The sequence below is a fragment of the Phoxinus phoxinus genome, assembly GCF_949152265.1.
Source record: "Phoxinus phoxinus genome assembly, chromosome: 20".
Taxonomy (NCBI): domain Eukaryota; kingdom Metazoa; phylum Chordata; class Actinopteri; order Cypriniformes; family Leuciscidae; genus Phoxinus; species Phoxinus phoxinus.
Window position 1 is genome coordinate 3,186,697 of NC_136895.1, and position 24,374 is coordinate 3,211,070.

The 24,374-nt window shown below is 39.1% G+C and overlaps 1 protein-coding gene across 2 annotated transcripts in view; it reads right to left on the bottom strand.

Annotated features, from left to right (window-relative positions):
• Nucleotides 1–24,374, bottom strand: part of arhgef3 (Rho guanine nucleotide exchange factor (GEF) 3) — a 102,739-nt gene that overhangs the window by 60,279 nt on the left and 18,086 nt on the right. The window contains exons 3-4 of one of the 2 annotated variants that reach the window (XM_079594001.1): nucleotides 18,150–18,216; nucleotides 3,318–3,380 (exon numbers count right to left, since the gene is read on the bottom strand). In XM_079594001.1, coding sequence (XP_079450127.1) covers nucleotides 3,318–3,380; nucleotides 18,150–18,216 — 130 coding nt within the window. Of the gene's footprint in view, nucleotides 1–3,317; nucleotides 3,381–9,375; nucleotides 9,490–18,149; nucleotides 18,217–24,374 lie in introns of those variants that run through there. The other variant, XM_079594003.1, reaches the window with a different exon arrangement.

A 24,374-nucleotide genomic window follows, 5' to 3' on the forward strand; every position in this document is an offset into this window, starting at 1 on the left:
TTCTTGACCTGGAAGTGAAGACGTCAGTGTTCTGTTTACATGTGTGGATGTGAGCGTCTGAAAGTGCTGCTTTCTATTTAATTGTACTGATATTAAATTTGTATCTGTATTTATTTGCTGGTAGCGTTACACTATATTGTTGAGATTATTTATTATAGGAGGAATAGTACAGACGAATGATATCATTATCATTAGTCATCGTTGCTATATCAGGATACTGGATACTCGTGGTAAGTCTTTTTCTTTTACTTTTTTTATACAATACTAATGCTATTCACAATACAGTACTTGCTTTTTCAGGTGGTGAGGCATTTTAGAGCTCAGTGAGCCCATAACATTATACAGTGTTGGTAACATTATACAGTGTTGTCTTGATTTAACTGTTAGCCCAATCATTACATGACTTGTTTATCTACATATTACAGTCTTTGATTAGATCATATTTGCTTCGATTAGATCATATTTCCCCCCAGCCACCCCAAACAACATTGGGCTAGAGTACTGAACAGTATATGTAGGCTACTGTGTTGCACTTCAAATGAACATTTCTGATAATTTTTTTAAAAACTTTAATACTCTTTATTAATAAATATATGTCCAAATTCAAATCCTAATACATGCAAGTAATTATGACTGAAAACATCCAGCAACTAGGGAATACACAGCCATGGATATGTTTATATATAGGGCTATACAGCCATCTACTGGTTACACAACAGTATTACAGATGATAAATGGTGCATGACTGTAAATATTCAGTACTGTAAAATCCCTTAAAACATTTATATAATTTGTTTGAAATAAATATTTTAAGTCTTGTTACTGTATGTGGGAGTTCAAAGCTGTTTGTATTGTTAGATTATAATACGTTTCCTTTCTCGTTTTCCAGGGAGTGGAGCAACTTTTCCATAAGCAGAATTCTGCTGCTGACACAGAGGAGTGATAGTGCCAGAGATCCACTGTCCACATCAGACAAGAGTCTTACTTTGTTCAGACACATCACATTTGAATGAGTGGGATCTTGATCTTCAGACACCTGATATCTAGCAAATATTTTTATTTCCTCTAGATCCAAACAAACACAGTTCTCAAGTACACAAGAGGTTGCACTTTATTCATATTAGTCTATGCTGATCATGGATTTGCATACCAACCGCATATGAATGTTAAGGAGATAGTTCACCCAAAAATACAATTCTCACTTATTTTCCTCACCCTCATGCTGTCCCAGATGCAGTTTACTTTCTTTCTACAGAAAAACACAAATTAAGATTTTAAGGAATGTAATCCATCTCTGCGAGTCCTAAAGATGCTTTAAAAACCACACACAGTGACCGTGATGTCCATGCGACCTCGGTGGATGAACCAATGCCTTCTGGAGTGAAACAATAGGCTAGATAAGAAAAATACTAATAATGTAAACTGTTTTAACTATTAAAAATAACTTCCGACCAACTGTCATACGTACATGAATTACAATCCACTTGTATTATATGGACTCACAGAGATGGATTATTTCCTTAAAAATCTTTGTTTATGTTTATGTGAAAAAAGAAAGTCATACACATCTGGGACGGCATGAAGGTGAGTAAATAATGAGAGAATTCCCATGTTTTGGGTGGACTATCCTTGTGCCCACCCGGTCACTGCTTTACTTTTACTGTAACAGGAACTGTTCAGAGGATCATAGCATCATTTCAAATGTATATGAATTTTAAATATGTATTCTGTATAGTAATGTATATCATGATAATACTGTGCATTACGTGTATAGTATGCAGGTGATGTTTTGTGGATTCTGGTCTTTCCTGTCACAACATTATTGCATCCAAGACTTTCACTTTGATACTTGTGTATATGCCGTAGTGACAATAAAGAATGTACATTTATTTGAATTCTTATTTTTAATTACATTACATTATCTGGTTGTATAAGTCACAATTGAAACTGTTGATGATTGTTAAAATTTACCATTTAAAATGTTAGAAGATAATATTAACTAAATTAAATAACAAAATAAAAGTAATGATAAGAACATTATTTGTGTGAAATATGAAATGCTCTTTGAAGTCTGTAACTCTGTATCATCTGACAGCAGGCGACTGTAATTTTCATATTGTTTAAATTCCTCTTATTTAAGTGATCATTAATTTTGATGGTGTAAATGTGTAAATCTTTCTTGACTGCTGAATATGTCACACACATACTGTAAGCTAGTATTCTCTTTATATTGTAACAGCTCAACCTAATCAGTGCCTAACATGCAAAAGAATCATCAGGAATTAACAAATATCCTCCGAAAACATTGGACACTACACAATATTTCCAGTATTATTATATACAGTACTTTAATGTACAATTACACCTGAATAGATCTCTTGCGCTCCTAAAAGCTTCTGTCGGTTAAGTAGGCCTAGTAGCAGCAGGTAAATACAGATAAAAATAAAAACATAATTTAATATCAGTAAAATGAAGTAGAAAGCAGCGCTTTCAGATGCTCACATCCACACATGTAAACAGAACACTGACGTCTTCACTTCCAGGTCAAGAAGCTGTCCATCAAAAACTCAGTAGCCAATGAGAACACACTGCTACTAGCCCCGCCCCCACGAGAGCAATGTGTCAGAACTGCGAACGCAAACTCAGGGAGCGTAAACGAAAACTTCAGAAGCGTAAATGAAAACTCTGGAAGCGCATTTGTAAGTTCAGATCAGCGAAAGAAATATGAGAAATATTTAGCAAAACATGCAGTGTTTTAAAAACGAAGTCAAAAAATGTGCCCGCGATTTATTCTTTTTCAGTTTCAAAGATATTTTTTTCAGTTTCAATGTATATTTTCTTCAGTTTCTTGAAAAGTTACGTTCATTTTTATTGGCACAAAAATAATTCCATACAAAAACCTATATGGATTTTTGGATCATTGCAGAAAATAAGCTCTGCGACCAACAAAGCTTATGATTCTTGCACATTTTTTAATGATAATCTTGACCAAAGAACACAACGTTTATACATTTTTAAGCCTATCCTCTGTGGTCCCATTTAGACACATGTTAGCAAGACAAGCAAAATCTTTAATAAATGGCAAATGTGGGTTTACTGATGCGTTTTCTGTTGTAGAATAAACCGTGGAAATATCTCGAGCTTGTGTTCACCACAGACTTTATTTCAGGCTTTTAACAAAAAAACCCCCCAATAAATTCAGGACGATGGGACCAGAAGAGCTAAAACTACACAAGTAATCCTGCAGTGATGAATGTTTCTACAAGCCCAGAGCGTTATGAGTGTTATAGTTCTTAATACACATTAAAGTAACTCACATTGATGTCCAAACTGCAGAGACTGAGTGAGTCCACATCCCTCTTCCTCTGCTTCCTCTTCTTCTGCAAACACACACGTGATCATCAGTTCAGTCATTATCACTAACAAACATGTTTCATAACACCTGCATGTTTTAGATACTAATGATTTTATTTAGTTGAAATTGTCATGCAGAAGTTACATATAGATAACTATCACACCACAACACAATATAAAGCTTGTAGGTTCACCATGTTGAAATCAAGTATATTTTCAGCATTTTAAAAATATGTCAGTAATACATGGAAAAGCTTTAAAGGGATACTCCACTTTTTTTGGAAATAGGCTCATTTTCCATCTCCCGAGAGTTAAACAGTTTTACCGTTTCCGAATCTATTCAGCCGATCTCCGGGTCTGGCGGTAGCACTTTTAGCATAGCTTAGCATAGATCATTGAATCTGATTAGACAGTTAGCATCTCTCTCAAAAAAATGACCAAAGAGTTTCGATATTTGTCCTATTTAAAACTTGACTCTTCTGTAGTTACATCGTGTACTAAGACCGACGGAAAATGAAAAGTTGCGATTTTCTAGGCCGATATGACTAGGAACTATACTCTCATTCCTGCGTAATAATCAAGGAACTGCAGCCGTACCAGCAGCGCAATGACTAGTTCCTAGCTTCTAAAAGTTAGAAAATCGCAACTTTTCATTTTCCGACGGTCTTAGTACACGATGTAACTACAGAAGTGTCAAGTTTTAAATAGGAAAAATATCTAAACTTTTTGATTAATTTTTTGAGAGAGATGCTAACGGTCTAATCAGATTCAATGATCTATGCTAAGCTATGCTAAAAGTGCTACCGCCAGACCCGGAGATCGGCTGGATGGATTCAGAAACGGTAAAACTCTTTTAACAATCAGGGAGATGGAGAATGAGCCTATTTCCAAAAAAAGTGGAGCGAATACACTGAAAAAATACTCTAATCGGTTACAGCCAAGTAGTACTTATTCTCATTTTTTATTTCATATACATTAAAATCCTTATTTTCCTAAAAAACTAATAAAAAGTAAAGTAAAAACAATTATTTTAAAGACCATACAATACTTAATCAATATATTTTCATTAAACATAAGGAAAAATGTTCAAGTGAAAGTACAATTCAAACAAAATAGTGTCTTTAATTTAGTCTATTTTCCTGTCTGTGCTCAACGACAGAACAGCGTCATGCTTTACTCCAACTTCTGCCATCGCGTTACAACTGGTCACTGTTGTCGCTTGCGAAAGCAAATGGCGGCGGCGTGTGTGTAAACGTGCAGATTACGGGCCGGTAATATTATAATAAGATCCTCTTCCTACGTCAGAAGGCGAGCGAGATCAGATCGGCTTATTTTTTGACATGCTTGCAGAGAAAGGCTTACCAAAAAATAAATGGGTTTCACTTTTCATGTTTTCAGGGTTGGTAGATGGACCCGATTATAGCACTTACACACAGAAAAAGTCAGATTTTCATGATATGTCCCCTTTAAATGCATTTGACCAGTTCTAGACCAATTGTAGTTGTAGATGGTAAATAAAATGTTTATATAAATCATTCTATCGTTTTTTTGAATGGTCAACTCTATTGCCAGCTTTGTTGTTGTTGCTCCGTTGCTGTGTATCTCCATGGCGACCAGCACAGTGCGGAGTGAGTATCCACACGAGTCCAGTCGCGCGCGCGCAGAGCTCATGGTGACCGGATACACCCGCTGACCGGATACACCAGCTGCAAACGTCCCAGTGCCAGGATATTAGAGCTAGCTTTCTTATTTGAAGAAGACAGTATCATTATTCCAGTTCTGTATGTTCACAATCAATATTGCTGACTGGTGCATTACATTTGTATACTGACTAATATTTTTAAATAGTATGCTATGCAAAAAAAAAAAAGAGGAACTTGGATTTTTTTTAAATTCTGTCTTGTGTTGTTCCATACTCGTTGTTACGTCCTACGGTGTAATTTTATTTTATGTTTTTGTATATTATGTGTTTTACCAATAAATCTTGTTGTACCACATTTCCATTGATTTTGGTATGTAACGTTTGGAGCCAAACATTTGTTTGTTAATATTTTAGTGAACTTTAATGTTGCTTCCCCTATCCTAGACTGGGTGTAGCGTAACACTCGTATTCATTAATTTCTTCTGTGAACTCATCAAAGTAATACATGTATTTTAATAATGTACTGGTCGCTGTAAGATAATGCACTGGTCGCTGTAAGATAATGTACTGGTCGCTGTAAGATAATGTACTGGTCGCTGTAAGATAATGTACTGGTCGCTGTAAGATAATAATGTACTGGTCGCTGTAAGATAATGTACTGGTCGCTGTAAGATAATGTACTGGTCGCTGTAAGATAATGTACTGGTCGCTGTAAGATAATGTACTGGTCGCTGTAAGATAATGTACTGGTCGCTGTAAGATAATGCACTGGTCGCTGTAAGATAATGTACTGGTCGCTGTAAGATAATGCACTGGTCGCTGTAAGATAATGCACTGGTCGCTGTAAGATAATGTACTGGTCGCTGTAAGATAATGCACTGGTCGCTGTAAGATAATGTACTGGTCGCTGTAAGATAATGCACTGGTCGCTGTAAGATAATGTACTGGTCGCTGTAAGATAATGTACTGGTCGCTGTAAGATAATGCACTGGTCGCTGTAAGATAATGCACTGGTCGCTGTAAGATAATGTACTGGTCGCTGTAAGATAATGCACTGGTCGCTGTAAGATAATGTACTGGTCGCTGTAAGATAATGTACTGGTCGCTGTAAGATAATGCACTGGTCGCTGTAAGATAATGTACTGGTCGCTGTAAGATAATGTACTGGTCGCTGTAAGATAATGCACTGGTCGCTGTAAGATAATGCACTGGTCGCTGTAAGATAATGCACTGGTCGCTGTAAGATAATGTACTGGTCGCTGTAAGATAATGTACTGGTCACTGTAAGATAATGCACTGGTCGCTGTAAGATAATGCACTGGTCGCTGTAAGATAATGCACTGGTCGCTGTAAGATAATGCACTGGTCGCTGTAAGATAATGTACTGGTCGCTGTAAGATAATGTACTGGTCGCTGTAAGATAATGTACTGGTCGCTGTAAGATAATGCACTGGTCGCTGTAAGATAATGCACTGGTCGCTGTAAGATAATGTACTGGTCGCTGTAAGATAATGTACTGGTCACTGTAAGATAATGTACTGGTCGCTGTAAGATAATGTACTGGTCGCTGTAAGATAATGCACTGGTCACTGTAAGATAATGTACTGGTCGCTGTAAGATAATGTACTGGTCGCTGTAAGATAATGTACTGGTCACTGTAAGATAATGTACTGGTCGCTGTAAGATAATGTACTGGTCGCTGTAAGATAATGTACTGGTCACTGTAAGATAATGTACTGGTCGCTGTAAGATAATGTACTGGTCGCTGTAAGATAATGCACTGGTCACTGTAAGATAATGCACTGGTCGCTGTAAGATAATGTACTGGTCGCTGTAAGATAATGTACTGGTCACTGTAAGATAATGTACTGGTCGCTGTAAGATAATGTACTGGTCACTGTAAGATAATGTACTGGTCGCTGTAAGATAATGCACTGGTCGCTGTAAGATAATGTACTGGTCACTGTAAGATAATGTACTGGTCGCTGTAAGATAATGTACTGGTCGCTGTAAGATAATGTACTGGTCGCTGTAAGATAATGCACTGGTCGCTGTAAGATAATGTACTGCAATTGCAATTATTAAAAAGGACCACAAAAGTATACACGATAACACATGAATCGGTTTATCTGGTTAAAAAAGTATTTCTAATGTTTTGGTTTGTTTGCATTTAATAAATTAAATTGCTTGCAATAAGATCCATGCTTCATCTCTCCTGAACCGACCGTGATATGATTATATTATTATATGATTACATTTCAGTCTGTTCCTCACACACGGCTATCATATGGCCTCAGAAGACTTGGAATATAGCATACTTTTATGATATATTAAAGCCATTTTTTTTTTTTTTGGAGCTTGAAAGTTATATTGAATAAAAAGTTATATTATTAACCCCTTATATTGGCATCGGCGGCGGGCCCACGGCCATTATATAAAACAGTAATATCCTATACTAAACCTAGACCAATCTTGACAAACTATATATCATTTGAAAGCTTACAATCTCTAGTTTACATATTTGGTGACTGATTTTCTAAATAAATTACAGAGGAGCCGTAATTTATCAATTTGCAACAAGAATATGTTCACACTCCTGAGGCGTGTTCAGACCTTTATTTTGAAATAGTGATGAACATGAAAAATCATGAAAGAATGGTAGAAACCTCAGTTTGTTTTCATGCCAAGAGTTCAAAAGATAGCATCCATTCAATTATTTTAGAAAAAAAGCTCTGAAAATGTTTTAAATATAAAGAAAACAATAATAGATTCAGCATTAGTGATGTGGCGGCGAGCTATAATGCACATACGGGATCTTTTGTGTTTCTTAGAGGTTGAGTTCATTTCAGAATCTGCCAAACTTCCAACACTACTTCTGAATAGGATGTCTACTTCATAAATTGTATGAAAATTGTAAAAATAATGGTTCAGACTCAAACCACATATGGAGATGGAGGCGCCCTTATATGGGCAGTAATGTCCACTAGTGGAGAAGTGTGGTACTGCGCCCAAACTAAATCTCACTGAACGCTCATTTCAAGAGATATCAACCTAACATTTGAAACACAACTTGTTTAGATTTTTTTGCAGTTTTAGAGTCCTCCAGGTTTTGAAAATATATATTTTATATAAAATATGAATAATTACATTTTTAACATTGTACATTTTCATAAACTCAAACTTCTATAACTTTTTTTCTGTTTAACGTTCTTGATTTATTTCACACCTACAAAAATCTTCCAAATGTCTTCTTTAAAACAAGATCTTACATCTATATCCCAAAGCATTCTTGAATTACAACCATTTAAGTTTGAAATGTGCTTTTTCATGTCTATTAAAAAAAAAGGGGGCGCTTGATAATTAAAGAAAATGACATTTTGACCTATGGCAGAGAAAAAGTTGTTCTGTGTTCAACACTGATAATAATCATAAATGTTTCTTGAGCATCAGATCATCATATTATACTGATTTCTGAAGGATCATGATCTGAAGACTGGAGTAATGATGCTGGAAACTCAGCTTTGACCACAGGAATAAACCTGGATGTACACAGTAATAAACAGGAAAATAACAATATTAACGTTGCAAAAGTCTCATATAAAACAAATTCGCTTTCAGTTGTAAAGCAGCAATAAAAAGACAATATTCAGCTCATTGACTTGACTCAGTTGAGCTCAACAGCAGTGTGAATGTTACGGGGTTCATCAGTCGTGAAACACACGGACTAGATCGCAGCACATTTGGATGATCCACTTTTTTCTTCTCCAAAAGCAAATGTAGGAACATTTATACGGAGAGCATTGCTGCTTTAACCCATATACTCAATGACAAAGAGTCATCGCTACGCCACCGAAAAACAATTCATAATCACATAATGTATCAAAACCGCTTCTGAACACAGCAAATCCAGCGAGAGCGTTACAGTGCATCTGGAAATATAACACAACCACAGCCACTGTCACATGCAGAACCCGAACACCTTTATCTCTCATCACAGCAACTCATCGTTTCAAACCATTATACCAAGAAGATGTTTGAGAGAAACACACAACATTACAAATACAGCTTCTTTACTGGCAGCGATGGAGAACCTTAACTCTCCACAAAAGCTTCTTTAGATTTCTGAAATGCTCTTCACACTAATAAAAGTGTTTCTGCAGAAAGTAAAACATCTCGAATGACACCGCCAGAGTTCCTCCGAGACCGCCAGCCGAGACTTCTGACGTGTGCTCTTGAGTTTCAGAAGACAGCAGTGTTTCAGACTGTGCTCAGAGAGACACAGCAGAGCCAGACACCGCGACCTAACTCTTCCAAGATCAAGGATCTGAGGTAAGCCTTACTCCACACTCATTTCATAACTTCATAACATGTCCGCTCACCTTCTGCTGGATGAACAGGCAGCACCCCATCATTGGGCTTCACAGCACTGGTCCTCAGAAACACAACACCACCTCAATCGCCCAGCATGCAGCGCTGTACCTGTGTGTGTGTGTGTGTGTGTGTGTGTGAGCAAACAGGATGTTCTGGAGGAAGTGTGTCGGTGCTATATCGGGCCGAGGCTCTCAGACTGCATCTCTGCTTGTGTTTGTGTGCGGCCGGTGGCGTCACGCTTCCGCGCTCCGGGAAGAGGACACACACACCCTCCTCACACACACCGTCCTCACACACACAGTCCACCGCTGCTGGGGAATAATGCCCTTTACACTAAAAAGTTTACTTTGTTAAAACAATTTTGGTACACTTATGAACTGGATAATGAAGTTTCATCCTAACTGTTGACGCACTACCCAGTAGAAACTGTAATATTGTGAACTATTTTTTACAGTTGAAATTTACAGTTTTCTATGTGAATATTTGTTAAAATGTAATTCCTGTGATTAAAGCATCATTACTCCAGTCTTCAGTGTCACATGATCCTTCAGAAATCACTCGAATATGATGATTTGCTGCTCAAGAAACATTTAAACATGTAAGAAACCATGATACACTACCATTGAAAATATTAGGGTAAGTATAATATATATATTATTTTTTTTCTTCTTTTTTTTCTTTACTGCAATTAATCGCATCCAAAATAAAAGTTTGTGTTTACATAATAAATGTGTGTGTACTGTGTAGAATTATTTTGTATATATAAATACATATGCATGTATATATTTAAGAAATTTTTGCATGTATATAGTGTATATATTTAAAAATAATTTATATTATTTAAATATAAATATTTAATATATAAATAACACTTTTCTTACATATATGCATATGTGTGTATTTATTATATATACAAAATAATTATACACAGTACACACACATTTATTATATAAACACAAACTTTTATTTTGGATGTGCTTAATCGTTGCCCAGCACTACTTTACTTGTGTAACACATCGACTGTGTGTCCCTGCACAGTTCAGGAGGTGTGTGTACACTCAGAGTTCACAACAGGAAGCCAGAAAATCCCTGCTAAACACACTTCCTGGAAACAAACGGTCTTCCTTTAAGCACTTCCTGTTGAAGAAGTGCGCTGTGTGTGTGACGCTGCCTTCAGCGCATGCTGGAATTATCATATTTACACGACGAGTTTACATTAATGTCACTGAGGTGTTGTAATTACCAGAGGGATTATGGGAGTTTCTTTTCAAATGGGAAATAATTGGTATTGGTAAGGCTGCAAAGCCGACTCCGTGTTATAAATATGTTAGACCGATCACTTCTGCCACTAAAGATTGCTTTATCAATAATCTTCCTAATCAGTTTCATCATCTCAGCATCCCGGATAGCTTAGAAGAACTTGATATTGCAACAGAAACTTTTAACTCTCTCTTTTCCAGCACTTTAGACACAGTTGCTCCGCTGCGCTTAAAGAAGATTAAAGAACATAGTCCAACGCCGTGGCACAACGAGCACACTCAGGCCCTTAAGAGAGCAGCCAGAAAAATGGAGCGCAACTGGAAGAAAACAAAACTAGAGGTGTTTAGGATTTCATGGAAGGAGAGCTCGATTGCTTACAGAGAGGCTTTAAAAGCTGCTAGATCTGCTTATTTTTCAACCCTATTAGAAGATAATAAACATAATCCTAGGTATTTATTTGAAACAGTGGCTAAACTAACGAAAAAGAAAGCTTCAAGCCCAGAAGTTTCCATGCAACACAGCAGTAATGACTTTATGAACTTCTTCACTTATAAGATCGATAATATCAGGGACAAAATTATAACTATGCAACCGTCTAATACAGTATCGCATCAGGAAGTGCATTGTAGTCTCCCTGAGGGAAAATTTGATTCATTCATTGCTATAGGAGAGGAAGAATTTTGCAAACTCGTCAAATCATCTAAATCGACAACGTGCATGTTAGACCCTATACCGACTAAGCTGCTGAAAGAGATGCTTCCAGATGTCATAGATCCTCTTCTTAATATCATTAATTCATCTTTGTCTCTAGGATACGTACCAAAAACCTTTAAGCTAGCTATGATTAAACCGCTTGTTAAAAAACAGCAACTTGATCCTACAAAGCTAGTCAATTACAGGCCGATCTCTAATCTGCCATTTCTGTCAAAAATATTAGAAAAAGCAGTATCCTCACAACTGTGTTCCTTTCTTGAAAGAAATGATATCTGCGAGGATTTTCAGTCCGGATTTAGACCGTACCATAGTACCGAGACAGCTCTCGTTAGAGTCACAAATGATTTGCTCTTATCATCCGATCGTGGTTGTATCTCTCTATTAGTATTACTGGATCTTAGTGCTGCATTTGACACCATTGACCACAACATCCTTTTAAATAGACTCGAACATTATGTTGGCATTAGTGGAATTGCACTAGCATGGTTTAAATCATACTTATCTGACCGTTATCAGTTTGTAGCAATAAATGAAGAGATGTCTTATCAATCACAAGTTCAGTATGGCGTACCACAAGGCTCAGTACTAGGACCGCTGCTGTTCACTCTGTATATGCTACCATTAGGAGATATCATTAGGAAACATGGAATTAGCTTTCACTGTTATGCCGACGATACTCAGCTGTATATTTCTTCAAAACCTAACGAAACCTACGAATTCACAAAATTAACGGAATGCATAGCCGATATAAAAAATTGGATGACTAGTAATTTCCTACTACTAAATTCAGAAAAAACAGAGATTCTAATTATTGGACAAAAAACTTCCACACGTAATAACCTAGAGTACTGTCTAACACTTGATGGCTGCTCTGTTAAGTCTTCGTCGTCGGTTAGGAACCTGGGTGTGCTCTTTGATACCAATCTTTCATTTGAAAGTCATGTGTCTAGTATCTGTAAAACCGCTTTCTTCCATCTTAAAAATATATCTAAATTACGTCATATGCTCTCAATGAATAATGCAGAACAATTAGTTCATGCGTTTATGACCTCAAGGCTAGATTATTGTAATGCTCTACTGGGTGGTTGCCCTGCACGCTTAATAAACAAACTACAGCTAGTTCAAAACGCAGCAGCTCGAGTTCTTACTAGAACCAGGAAGTATGACCATATTAGCCCTGTTCTGTCAACACTGCATTGGCTGCCTATTAAACATCGTATACATTTTAAAATATTGCTGATCACTTACAAAGCACTAAATGGTTTAGCTCCGCAGTACTTGAGCGAGCTCTTAACGCATTATAGTCCTTCACGTCTACTGCGATCTCAAAATTCCGGTCAGTTAATAATACCTAGAATATCAAAATCGACTGCTGGCGGTAGATCCTTTTCCTATTTAGCACCAAAACTTTGGAACAGTCTTCCTACCATTGTCCGGGAAGCAGACACACTCTGTCAGTTCAAATCTAGACTAAAAACACATCTCTTCAGCCTAGCATACACACAACACATTATAGACTTATATAATTAGGCTGCATAGTTTAGAACAGCCGGGACCGGGAACACTTCCCGTAATCCTGATGTACTTGGTACATCATAAGAAGGACGGCGTCTACGCTAATATTAGTCTCTCTGTCTATCCCGAGGTTTACCGCTGTCCACTGGAACCAGGCCGTATCCAGATCTGATGAAGGACCAGCGCCAGGACACGACGACGACGCCGCTGACCTGAAGTGTCAACCAGTCTCTCCTCCTCTCCACTCTGACTTCAAACAACCGGAACTGGACAAATACTCTGATTCATTCTGAACTTCATACACTGTTCACTCATTGGCCAGAGGAGAACTGGCCCCCGACTGAGCCTGGGTTCTCCCAAGGTTTTTTTCTCCCTTCTGTCACCTGATGGAGTTTTGGTTCCTTGCCGCTGTTGCCTTACCTTCTGGCTTGCTTAGTTGGGGACATTCAATATTCAACAATATTATAGATCTGCCTTAAAGGTGGATGATGATGAAATTATTTTTTGTATTATTTTCATGTTATCACTGTGAAGCTGCTTTGATACAATCTGTATTGTAAAAAGCGCTATATAAATAAAGATGACTTGACTTGACTTGACGTGTGAATATTGACAGTACAATTAGGATTTTGGGTGTTCACATGACCTTTTAAACGTGGTCTCAACATTGGCCACTGGTGAACAAGTGAATTCATAAATGCATAACCGCATGAAATCTGAGATTGTTGTCATCATAGCCACATTATTACATGTTGGTCTCTTGTATATACACAATGTTTGATGTGCACTCACACACACGGGGTGATTACATCGCTGGAGGTTGCCGAATCACAGCACTGTTTGTTGGTTCTGGCCCGCTATCATACTCAACTGCTATATCTATCATTACAGCCTCAAATACAAAAAGATTTCTAGAGATGTCTAACTATGTTTAACAATGTCTAGTTACTGGATGTTTTTATTTTACTTTTCACTGCTAAGAGGTTTTTTGGACATGCAAGACAAGCCAATTTTATTGCTTTTCACAATACACATTGTATCCAAGCAGCTTTAAATAAATTCATACTGTGTGTGTGTGTGTGTGTGTGTGTGTGTGTGTGTGTGTGTGTGTGTGTGTGTGTGTGTGTGTGTGTGTGTGTGTGTGTGTGTGTGTGTGTGTGTGTGTGTGTGTGTGTGTATATATCTACAGGTGAAACTTGAAAAATTTGAATATCGTGCAAAAAAGTTCATTTATTTCTGTAATTCAACTTAAAAGGTGAAACTAATATATTATATAGACTCATTACATGCAAAGTGAGATATTTCAAGCCATTATTTGATTATAAAAATTAATAAAAAATTTGAATATTGTGAAAAGGTTTTCATAAGCTGTAAGCCATACTCATCAAAATTATAACAAATAAAGGCTTGAAATATCTCACTTTGCATGTAATGAGTCTATATAAAATATTAGTTGCACCTTTTAAGTTGAATTACTTTAATAATTTAACTTTTGTACGATATTCGAATTTTTCGAGTTTCACCGTGTGTATATATACACTAGGGCTGTAAACGATTAATCGCGATTAATTGAATCCAAAATAAAAGTTTGTGTTTGCATAATATATGTGTGTGTATTATTGTGTATAATTATTTTGTATATATAAATACACACACATGCATGTATATATTTAAGAAAAATGTGTTATTTATATATAAAAGAGTTATATTTATATATAATATAAATCATATAAAATATATATGCAGTATATAAATGCTAATATTTCTCAAATATATACATGCATGTGTGTGTATTTATATATACAAAATAATTATACACAATACACACATATATTATGTAAACAAACTTTTATTTTGGATTTGATTAATTGCGATTAATCGTTTACAGCCCTATACACACATACATATATATATATATATATAGGCTATATATATATATATATATATATATATATATATATAAAATCAAATTGAAATCACTGACTGTAATCAAATTGAAAGCTTGTGAATCAAAATCTAATCGAATTATGGGATTTGTGTCAGTGCCCTAACCCAGCCCTAAATGAAACATTGCTGACATGTACAGAGTTATAAAAGCAATTTGGACGATATACAGTCACTCGAACCGAATGGTTTTGGAAAAATCTGATGACAATCGTTCATATTGAGATTTCTGCCATTTGCCAAAATGTGAGCACAGTTTAAGACATTAATGTTGAGATCTCTTTTGAAAGTCTAATGGAGTTATTTTACTGGGACCTTTTTCTCAGAATATTTTTTACAAAAATCATTTGATTTCTCTGTAATCATCAATCATATTGCGGTCTAATATTCTTAAATTTCTTTCCTGCAGGCTTAACTGTGTTGACAGAGAGTATAGATTAATCGCAGAGAAAATTAATTCACTTCTAAACTCAAATCTGGAATCAGAAATGAATGAAGCTGATGTGTTAATGTGACCTAAGGTCTTTTATGAACATCACATGTAGGTCACAATTCAAGAACATTTTATATGGTTATTATCTGAAGTGATATGGAGTCATAAACCCAACATTTCTTCATCACATTGGCAGAATTCATTGCTGACCTTGTGGTTTTATACAGAGAAGTGTGAAAAGATACGGCTCAGCCCTTGGACTATCTCACGCCTGCAGATCAAGGGAAGGCCGAGACGCTTTCTGAAGGGAGTGTGATCCCAAAATCATCAGACGTCCCATGAACCTTGATATAGTGACATGATCAGAACAGAATTGTTGGCCATTTATAAGCAGCCTAACACTGTCAAACACTCAACAATATATTGAGGTAAAGCTTTGTGACACTATTATTGAAAAGCACATCGCTGGAAAAGCCAGTATGAATTTTTGGACTTTATGAATTATGGACTTTCAGGATAAAGCTTTTTTACCCAGGAAGCTTTGCTGGTTAAGAAGGCGAGTCACAGGAAATTAGGAAATTAAGGTATCTGTTATCTATTTTGTTTCTTGCATTCTGTCATATACTAGAGGCACCCATTTGTTTCACCAGGTTATCTTACAGACTAACATATAATGTTGACAATTAAATTATTATTACTAGTTTTATTGGCAATATTTGCCAAAGGTTTTATTTACATTTAACTGGGCATATTTGTTTTCTAACCATTTAAAAACACACTTTACGTTAGTTCATCCAAAAATACGTAATACGTTAAAAAATACGTTAAAAAGTAATACAATAAGTCCAAAGTTGTTATTTACTAACCCTCATGTAATTTCAAACGTGGGCATATCTCTTTCTTTGGTGGAATACTAGGAGGATATTTAGAAAAATAAAACAGTAGGTCCATTGACTTTCATTGTAAAAAAAACAACAACCCCCAGGCAATCAGTTGTCTAAATTTTAAAGGGCACCTATTAAGCAAAATTCACTTTTACATGGTGTTTGAACATAAATGTGTGTTGGCAGTGTGTGTACACATAACCAATCTTTAATGATAAAAATCCACCCAGTGCCTTTTTTAAAATCCCCATAAATCATAAGCACTGTCTCAGAACAAGCCGTTCTTAGATCCGGGGCAATGTGACGAAGATTTGCACAAGCCCCGGCCATGACTGTTGATTGACACTGCAGTTTTAGGCGTAGACACGCCCCGAGTGAGCTAAACACAAGTCCCACCCACAGAGCTGAGGAAAAGAAGCCCAGAGCTGAGGAAAAGAAGCCCAGAGCTGAGGACAAAAAGCCCAGAGCTGAAGACAAAAAGCCCATAGCTGAGGACAAAAAGCCCAGAGCTGAAGACAAGAAGCCCAGAGCTGAAGACAAAAAGCCCATAGCTGAGGACAAAAAGCCCAGAGCTGAAGACAAAAAGCCCAGAGCTGAAGACAAAAAAGCCCAGAGCTGAGGACAAGAAACCCAGAGCTGAAGACAAGAAGCCCAGAGCTGAAGACAAAAAGCCCATAGCTGAGGACAAAAATCCCAGAGCTGAAGACAAGAAGCCCAGAGCTGAAGACAAAAAGCCCAGAGCTGAAGACAAAAAGCCCAGAGCTGAAGACAAAAAGCCCAGAGCTGAAGACAAAAAAGCCCAGAGCTGAGGACAAGAAACCCAGAGCTGAAGACAAGAAGCCCAGAGCTGAGGACAAGAAACCCAGAGCTGAAGACAAGAAGCCCAGAGCTGAAGACAAAAAGCCCATAGCTGAAGACAAAAAGCCCAGAGCTGAGGACAAAAAAGCCCAGAGCTGAGGACAAGAAACCCAGAGCTGAAGACAAGAAGCCCAGAGCTGAAGACAAGAAGCCCAGAGCTGAGGACAAGAAACCCAGAGCTGAAGACAAGAAGCCCAGAGCTGAAGACAAGAAGCCCAGAGCTGAGGACAAGAAACCCAGAGCTGAAGACAAGAAGCCCAGAGCTGAAGACAAGAAGCCCAGAGCTGAGGACAAGAAGCCCAGAGCTGAGGACAAGAAGCCCAGAGCTGAGGACAAGAAACCCAGAGCTGAAGACAAGAAACCCAGAGCTGAGGACAAGAAGCCCAGAGCTGAGGACAAGAAGCCCAGAGCTGAGGACAAGAAGCCCAGAGCTGAAGAGAAGAAACCCAGAGCTGAGGACAAGAAGCCCAGAGCTGAAGACAAGAAACCCAGAGCTGAGGACAAGAAGCCCAGAGCTGAGGACAAGAAGCCCAGAGCTGAGGACAAGAAGCCCAGAGCTGAAGAGAAGAAACCCAGAGCTGAGGACAAGAAGCCCAGAGCTGAGGACAAGAAGCCCAGAGCTTAGGACAAGAAGCCCAGAGCTTAGGACAAGAAACCCAGAGCTGAGGACAAGAAGCCCAGAGCTTAGGACAAGAAACCCAGAGCTTAGGACAAGAAGCCCATAGCTTAGGACAAGAAGCCCAGAGCTTAGGACAAGAAGCCCAGAGCTTAGGACAAGAAACCCAGAGCTGAGGACAAGAAACCCAGAGCTTAGGACAAGAAGCCCAGAGCTTAGGACAAGAAACCCAGAGCTTAGGACAAGAAGCCCAGAGCTTAGGACAAGAAGCCCAGAGCTGAAGACAAGAAGCCCAGAGCTGAGGACAAGAAGCCCAGAGCTGAAGACAAGAAGCCCAGACTAACGGTTTAAGAGGAGTGCTTAAGCGTTTTCAAACCAAGCCGTCAAACTGACGTCATCAGAAAAGGAACGGCATTCCAGACCGGAAGTAACTTTTCAAATTTTGATTAAAGATTACCAAAGATTAGATTTGGGGAAACCCGCACTACACTATGTTCAAGAAACCTGCAAATCCATTGATCCGAAAAAAGAAAAAAACAGCATATATTCTGAACTCACCCCTCTGAAGAGCCACTTCTCTGATGTAGAGAGGAGAGAATATGACTCCTTCCTCTGCAACATCGGCCTGGTGGGAGAAAACAAGAAAAAGACATCAGACTGACATTAAACACTGACACACACTAAAGCTGCGCTCACATTTACTGCTGTTTGGTGAACTTTCACTGGAGAAATCAAATCCATTCATTTGGATAGAGTGCTGCAATGATGGTGTATTTTTGTAGGCCAAAACCCCGAAACGAGTTAGAACTTTAGCACTTCTGGTTTAAACGTCCTGAAATGATGGTTTTTTGAATGGGGTTTTGGTTAAATGACCAGAAATAAGGTCTGTGAGTAACACAAGCTCAAGATATTTTCAGTCTTATTCTACAACATAAAATATGTCACTAAAACCTAAAAAAAAGCTTAAAGCTCTAGTCTTGTAAAAGGTGATCACTAACTACCACCTTTTGCAGTGTCTGAGACCTTGCATTTTGTTTTTTTACCTAAAAAAGGTGTTCTGTGTGAATGGGCCCCTAAGACAGGTGAAGACATGACTGATCAGCTGCTGAATGTTGGAAAACCACTTTGGCTTTCAGCAGGACACATTAGAGAACCGCTACAGTCCAGGAAATGAAAAGGTCATTTCCATTGACTGCAGTTTTGTTAACAGGTAGACAAGTCTGTCTCCGTCATCAATGTGGCAGGACAGGGGGGGTGACCTTCTCCTGACCCAGATCCTCAGGTGATGCCCTTTTGTCTGGCTATTGTGACAAGCTGCTGAGAAACATCTTTTTTTGCACACGGTTCTCCAAATATTTGAGCTTGTAGCATTCATTTTTGTTGTCACACAAATGTGACATTTTAAAACGGAAAGAATTCTTAATTAAGTCACCATGAAATGGACAAATCCTATTTTCGAATGGAATATTTATATATAGGCTTAGTGTTTATTATAATTGATTTATCAGTGCACATCATTATTGTTTTAAATTCATGTTCCTGGTTATCTTGAATCAGAATAACTTCCTCTTGCAGCATCTCTTCCCTTCTCTTATTCTGACACTTATGTAAATGGACCTTCACACAAAAGCTTGTAGAATTAGTTATGTAGTGGAAAACCAAACAAAAGACAAAAAGAAAGAAAAAAATATATATATATATATATAAATAAGTAAATCAACCACTATTTAACATGTGGTTTGGGTTTTTCTAGTCTCCTGCTCCAAAACTAAATTGAATACTATATGTACATGCAGAAAGGTCCAACATGGAGCAGTTTTTCCGCTTTGGCAGGAGTTTTGTGGTTAAATTATCCTTCTCTTGGCTCACATGCCCCTCTCTGGCATTTACCTCCTCACTTTATCAGCATTTAAAGATGCCTCCCACTGCGATGGAGACATTATCCCACCTCCTGACTGATCCATGAGTTCATGTATTCAAGCTACTGCTTTAACAGCGCAATATCCAGACATTCAAGCTGAGGTAGATCTCACACACACATCTGCCACACAGAATGATCTTCATGGTAGTGCAGTCCACTATAGTGCATACATGTGTTTACATAACTAACAAAGACATTATGGCTGGTTTGTAATCAAAGCATGCTGAGAAAAACACATTTCCCTTTCTTTGTAAACTACCAATTGTGCTAAACTTATAAAAAAATGTAAGTTGTTTTTAAAGTATGGAATTTTGAATGGAATGAGTAAATGTAGTTCTTGAAATGGATAAGTATAACATACACACACACACACTTTCTCCTTTCTCAAATATTTTCTCTGAAATTTAACACAATTATCAAGTATATCTTAAAAATATAATTTGTTAGTCAAAAACTAACTTCTTTTCATGAAATAAACAAACAACAGATGTCAATTTAAGAAAAAATTAATGGCTGGATTTTTAGTGGCAATAGTGGAATTGCACTAGCATGTAAAATTATAACTATGCAACCGTCTACTACAGTATCGGATCACTAAGCTGCTGAAAGAGATGCTTCCAGATGTCATAGATCCTCTTCTTAATATCATTAATTCATCTTTGTCTCTAGGATACGTATCAAAAACCTTTAAGCTAGCTATGATTAAACCGCTTGTTAAAAAACCGCAACTTGATCCTACAAAACTAGTCAATTACAGGCCGATCTCTAATCTGCCATTTCTGTCAAAGATATTAGAAAAAGCAGTATCCTCACAACTGTGTTCCTTTCTTGAAAGAAATGATATCTGCGAGGATTTTCAGTCCGGATTTAGACCGTACCATAGTACCGAGACAGCTCTCGTTAGAGTCACAAATGATTTGCTCTTATCATCCGATCGTGGTTGTATCTCTCTATTAGTATTACTTGTTCTTAGTGCTGCATTTGACACCATTGACCACAACATCCTTTTAAATAGACTCGAACATTATGTTGGCATTAGTGGAATTGCACTAGCATGGTTTAAATCATACTTATCTGACCGTTATAAGTTTGTAGCAGTAAATGAAGAGATGTCTTATCAATCACAAGTTCAGTATGGCGTACCACAAGGCTCAGTACTAGGACCGCTGTTGTTCACTCTGTACATTCTACCATTAGCATGACGTTAGTTTAATTTTCAACAGTAGTATTAATATTATTAGTTTTATTTTCAACAATATTATTCATTTACAACATTATTGATTTGCCTGTACTGACGCTGTTGTATGTGAACTGAATTGACCTGGACGATGACATTTTTTTTTCAGAACTGCTTTGTAGATGAAATTAACTAATTTAATAATTATTTTTTACAACAGAACTGAACCAACACTGAACTGACTTCAGCACACATCATTTCAGCTGAAATGCATAATTTTCCTGTTATCGCTGTAAAACTGCTTTAAAACGATCTGAACTGTAAAGCGGTAAATAAATAAAGGTGACTTGACTTGACTGACTAGTTTTTACCGTTACGCTGATTATACTCTGCACTATATTTCTTTGTGTCATGATGAAACATACCAATTCACAAAATTAATGGAATGCATAGTTGTTATAACATAGTTGATATTTTATTAAGTTAGTGTATTATTATTATTTAGAGAGTGAAAACTAAAGTGATCAGATCAATGTATCACATTACTGCTTATTTAGAAGTGCACCTTATATATGGATCTTGAAGGTTTGTGTGTGTTTGTGGTCGCATTTGAAATGTAATATCAGGACTTACTGTTCAATATCTTTAGCTTAATAAAGACATTAGATACCTAAACTCAGATTATTCCCATGGTTTTCTGAACTCAATGACTGGTGCTAGCAGCTAACAACATGAGATTGATTAGCCACATCGTTTTAGAAAGCTAAACACACACACGCGCGCACGCACACACGCGCACACGCGCACACACACACACACACACACACACACACACACACACACACACACACACACACACACACACACACACACACACACACACACACACACACACACACACACACACACACACACACGCACGCAGTACTCAATACTGATCTATGGTACTGTAATTAAATCCGCCCACAAGGAAACTTGCCAATGTAAGTCTGAGTCTAAAGAACATGATGTAGTTCGGGGTTTGTAAACAAAGTAAATGTGTGTGTGTGTGTGTGTGTGTGTGTGTGTGTGTGTTTGTGTGTGTGTGTGTGTGTAGAGAGAGACTGCAAGTTAACAATGAACTAACAGTGAACAGTTGTGTTTTTATAAACTAATGTTAACAATTGATAAATAGTGTTAAATAACAAATGTGTTGCTCATTGTTAGTTAAAATTTGTTATTTCATTAACTAAAGTTAACTAATGGGACCTTAATGTAAAGTTTTACCAATTACCCAGATCCTAAGTGAGTTAGTTATTATAATTTTATTTATAAAGCCTTTCACAAACTCGAGGTGCATTCCCTCATAAATGTTTTAAAAAGTGCATTGAGTGTAAGACATGCTATATAAATCTAACAAAATATTATTTCTTAATAAAAGTATAAATGTTAGAAAGAACACCTTTTGGATTAAAAACATATGTAGATGATCTGGGTATTTCATACACACTGAAAATTCACGCAATTGCACAGTATATATACTATAAAATGTTATAAGTTTGAATATTACAGTGTGCCATTCTGGTTCATGTTCACACCAGATACTGATCTCTAATTACTTACTGCCATCTAGTGGCCAACATTCAATCTCACCTTACAAAATAAGTCTGAATCAATCTGTCTGTCTGTCTGTCTGTCTGTCTATCTATCTATCCATCTATGAGATTAAAAACTCAAAACATGTCTGGCAAATACTATTAATCGTTTCACATTACACTGCATAATGCACAATGAGCCCCTTGATTCCCATCAGATCACCTGACACACGGCAGTCGCCCTCCAGCTGCTGTAACCCGGATTATGACGAAATGTCAGTAAATGTTTTTCTTTAAAGACTGTTACTATACATAACTTAAAGGGATACTTCAGCATTTAGCATTAAGATTTGTATCAGTAGAAAACGTAGTATTTTCGAATGATCGTGCTTCTCTCCCTCATTTTCCCCTGAGACGAGAGATTTATGTATTTTTTTGTCTGAAAAAAAAATCCTCAGATGACGCAAAAATCTTCATTTTTGGCTAGAGACTACAGCCAGTAGAAGGCGCTAGATCCGCATGTTCTCAGCCCGCCCATAGAGGGGGGATCTCACTCACAGAATGTACAAATAGCGTCAGCCATCTTTTATCTGGAAGCTAAGCTAACAGGCTCTTGCTCTGTGGAGAAAGCTGAGTAGTAGCGGTGACCATCCTCTTTTTCCCGGACATGTCCGGCCGTCGAGATCGTCCAAAATGTCTGGGATTCGGCTTTTGCTTTCTGCGGTCGCCATTCATTGTTTACACGCACACCTTTTGTTTCAATCTAACTGAATTCATGCCGATTGGTGAATCTGACTGTAGTGTTGACATGAACGCTAAACAAGTGATCGGTTGATGTGAGTTTTAACATTGCTAAGAAAATTCCCGCTCCTCCGTGAGAGATACGAGACCGGTGCGTCTCACAGGCGTCGCTCATCACTAATCACGCCACCGGCCTCGCGCCGTTTTCCCTCGGCCGTCGGTCTCGTCTCGCTCGCCGTTCTCCCGCGGCCGTCAGTCTCGTCTCGCTCGCTGTTCTCCCGCGGCCGTCAGTCTCGTCCTGCTCGCCGTTCTCCCGCGGCCGTCGGTCTCGTCCCGCTCGCCGTTCTCCCGCGGCCGTCAGTCTCGTCCCACTCACCGTTCTCCCTCGGCCGTCAGTCTCGTCCTGCTCGCCGTTCTCCCTCGGCCGTCAGTCTCGTCCTGCTCGCCGTTCTCCCGCGGCCGTCAGTCTCGTCCCGCTCGTCGTTCTCCCGCGGCCGTCAGTCTCGTCCTGCTCGCCGTTCTCCCGCGGCCGTCAGTCTCGTCCCGCTCGCCGTTCTCCCGCGGCCGTCAGTCTCGTCCCGCTCGCCGTTCTCCCGCGGCCGTCAGTCTCGTCCCGCTCGCCGTTCTCCCGCGGCCGTCAGTCTCGTCCCGCCCGCCGTTCTCCCGCGGCCGTCAGTCTCGTCCTGCTCGCCGTTCTCCCGCGGCCGTCAGTCTCGTCCCGCTCGCCGTTCTCCCGCGGCCGTCAGTCTCGTCCCGCTCGCCGTTCTCCCGCGGCCGTCAGTCTCGTCCCGCTCGCCGTTCTCCCGCGGCCGTCAGTCTCGTCCCGCCCGCCGTTCTCCCGCGGCCGTCAGTCTCGTCCCGCTCGCCGTTCTCCCGCGGCCGTCAGTCTCGTCCCGCTCGCCGTTCTCCCTCGGCCGTCAGTCTCGTCCCGCTCGCCGTTCTCCCGCGGCCGTCAGTCTCGCCCCGCTCGTCGTTCTCCCGTGGCCGTCGGTCTCGTCCCGCTCGCCGTTCTCCCGCGGCCGTCAGTCTCGTCCCGCTCGCCGTTCTCCCGCGGCCGTCAGTCTCGTCCCACTCGCCGTTCTCCCGCGGCCGTCAGTCTCGTCCCGCTCGCCATTCTCCTGCGGTCGTCAGTCTCGTCCCGCTCGCCGTTCTCCCGCGGCCGTCAGTCTCGTCCCACTCGCCGTTCTCCCGCGGCCGTCAGTCTCGTCCCACTCGCCGTTCTCCCGCGGCCGTCAGTCTCGTCCCGCTCGCCGTTCTCCCGCGGCCGTCAGTCTCGTCCCGCTCGCCGTTCTCCCGTGGCCGTCAGTCTCGTCCCGCTCGCCGTTCTCCCGCGGCCGTCAGTCTCGTCCCGCTCGCCGTTCTCCCGTGGC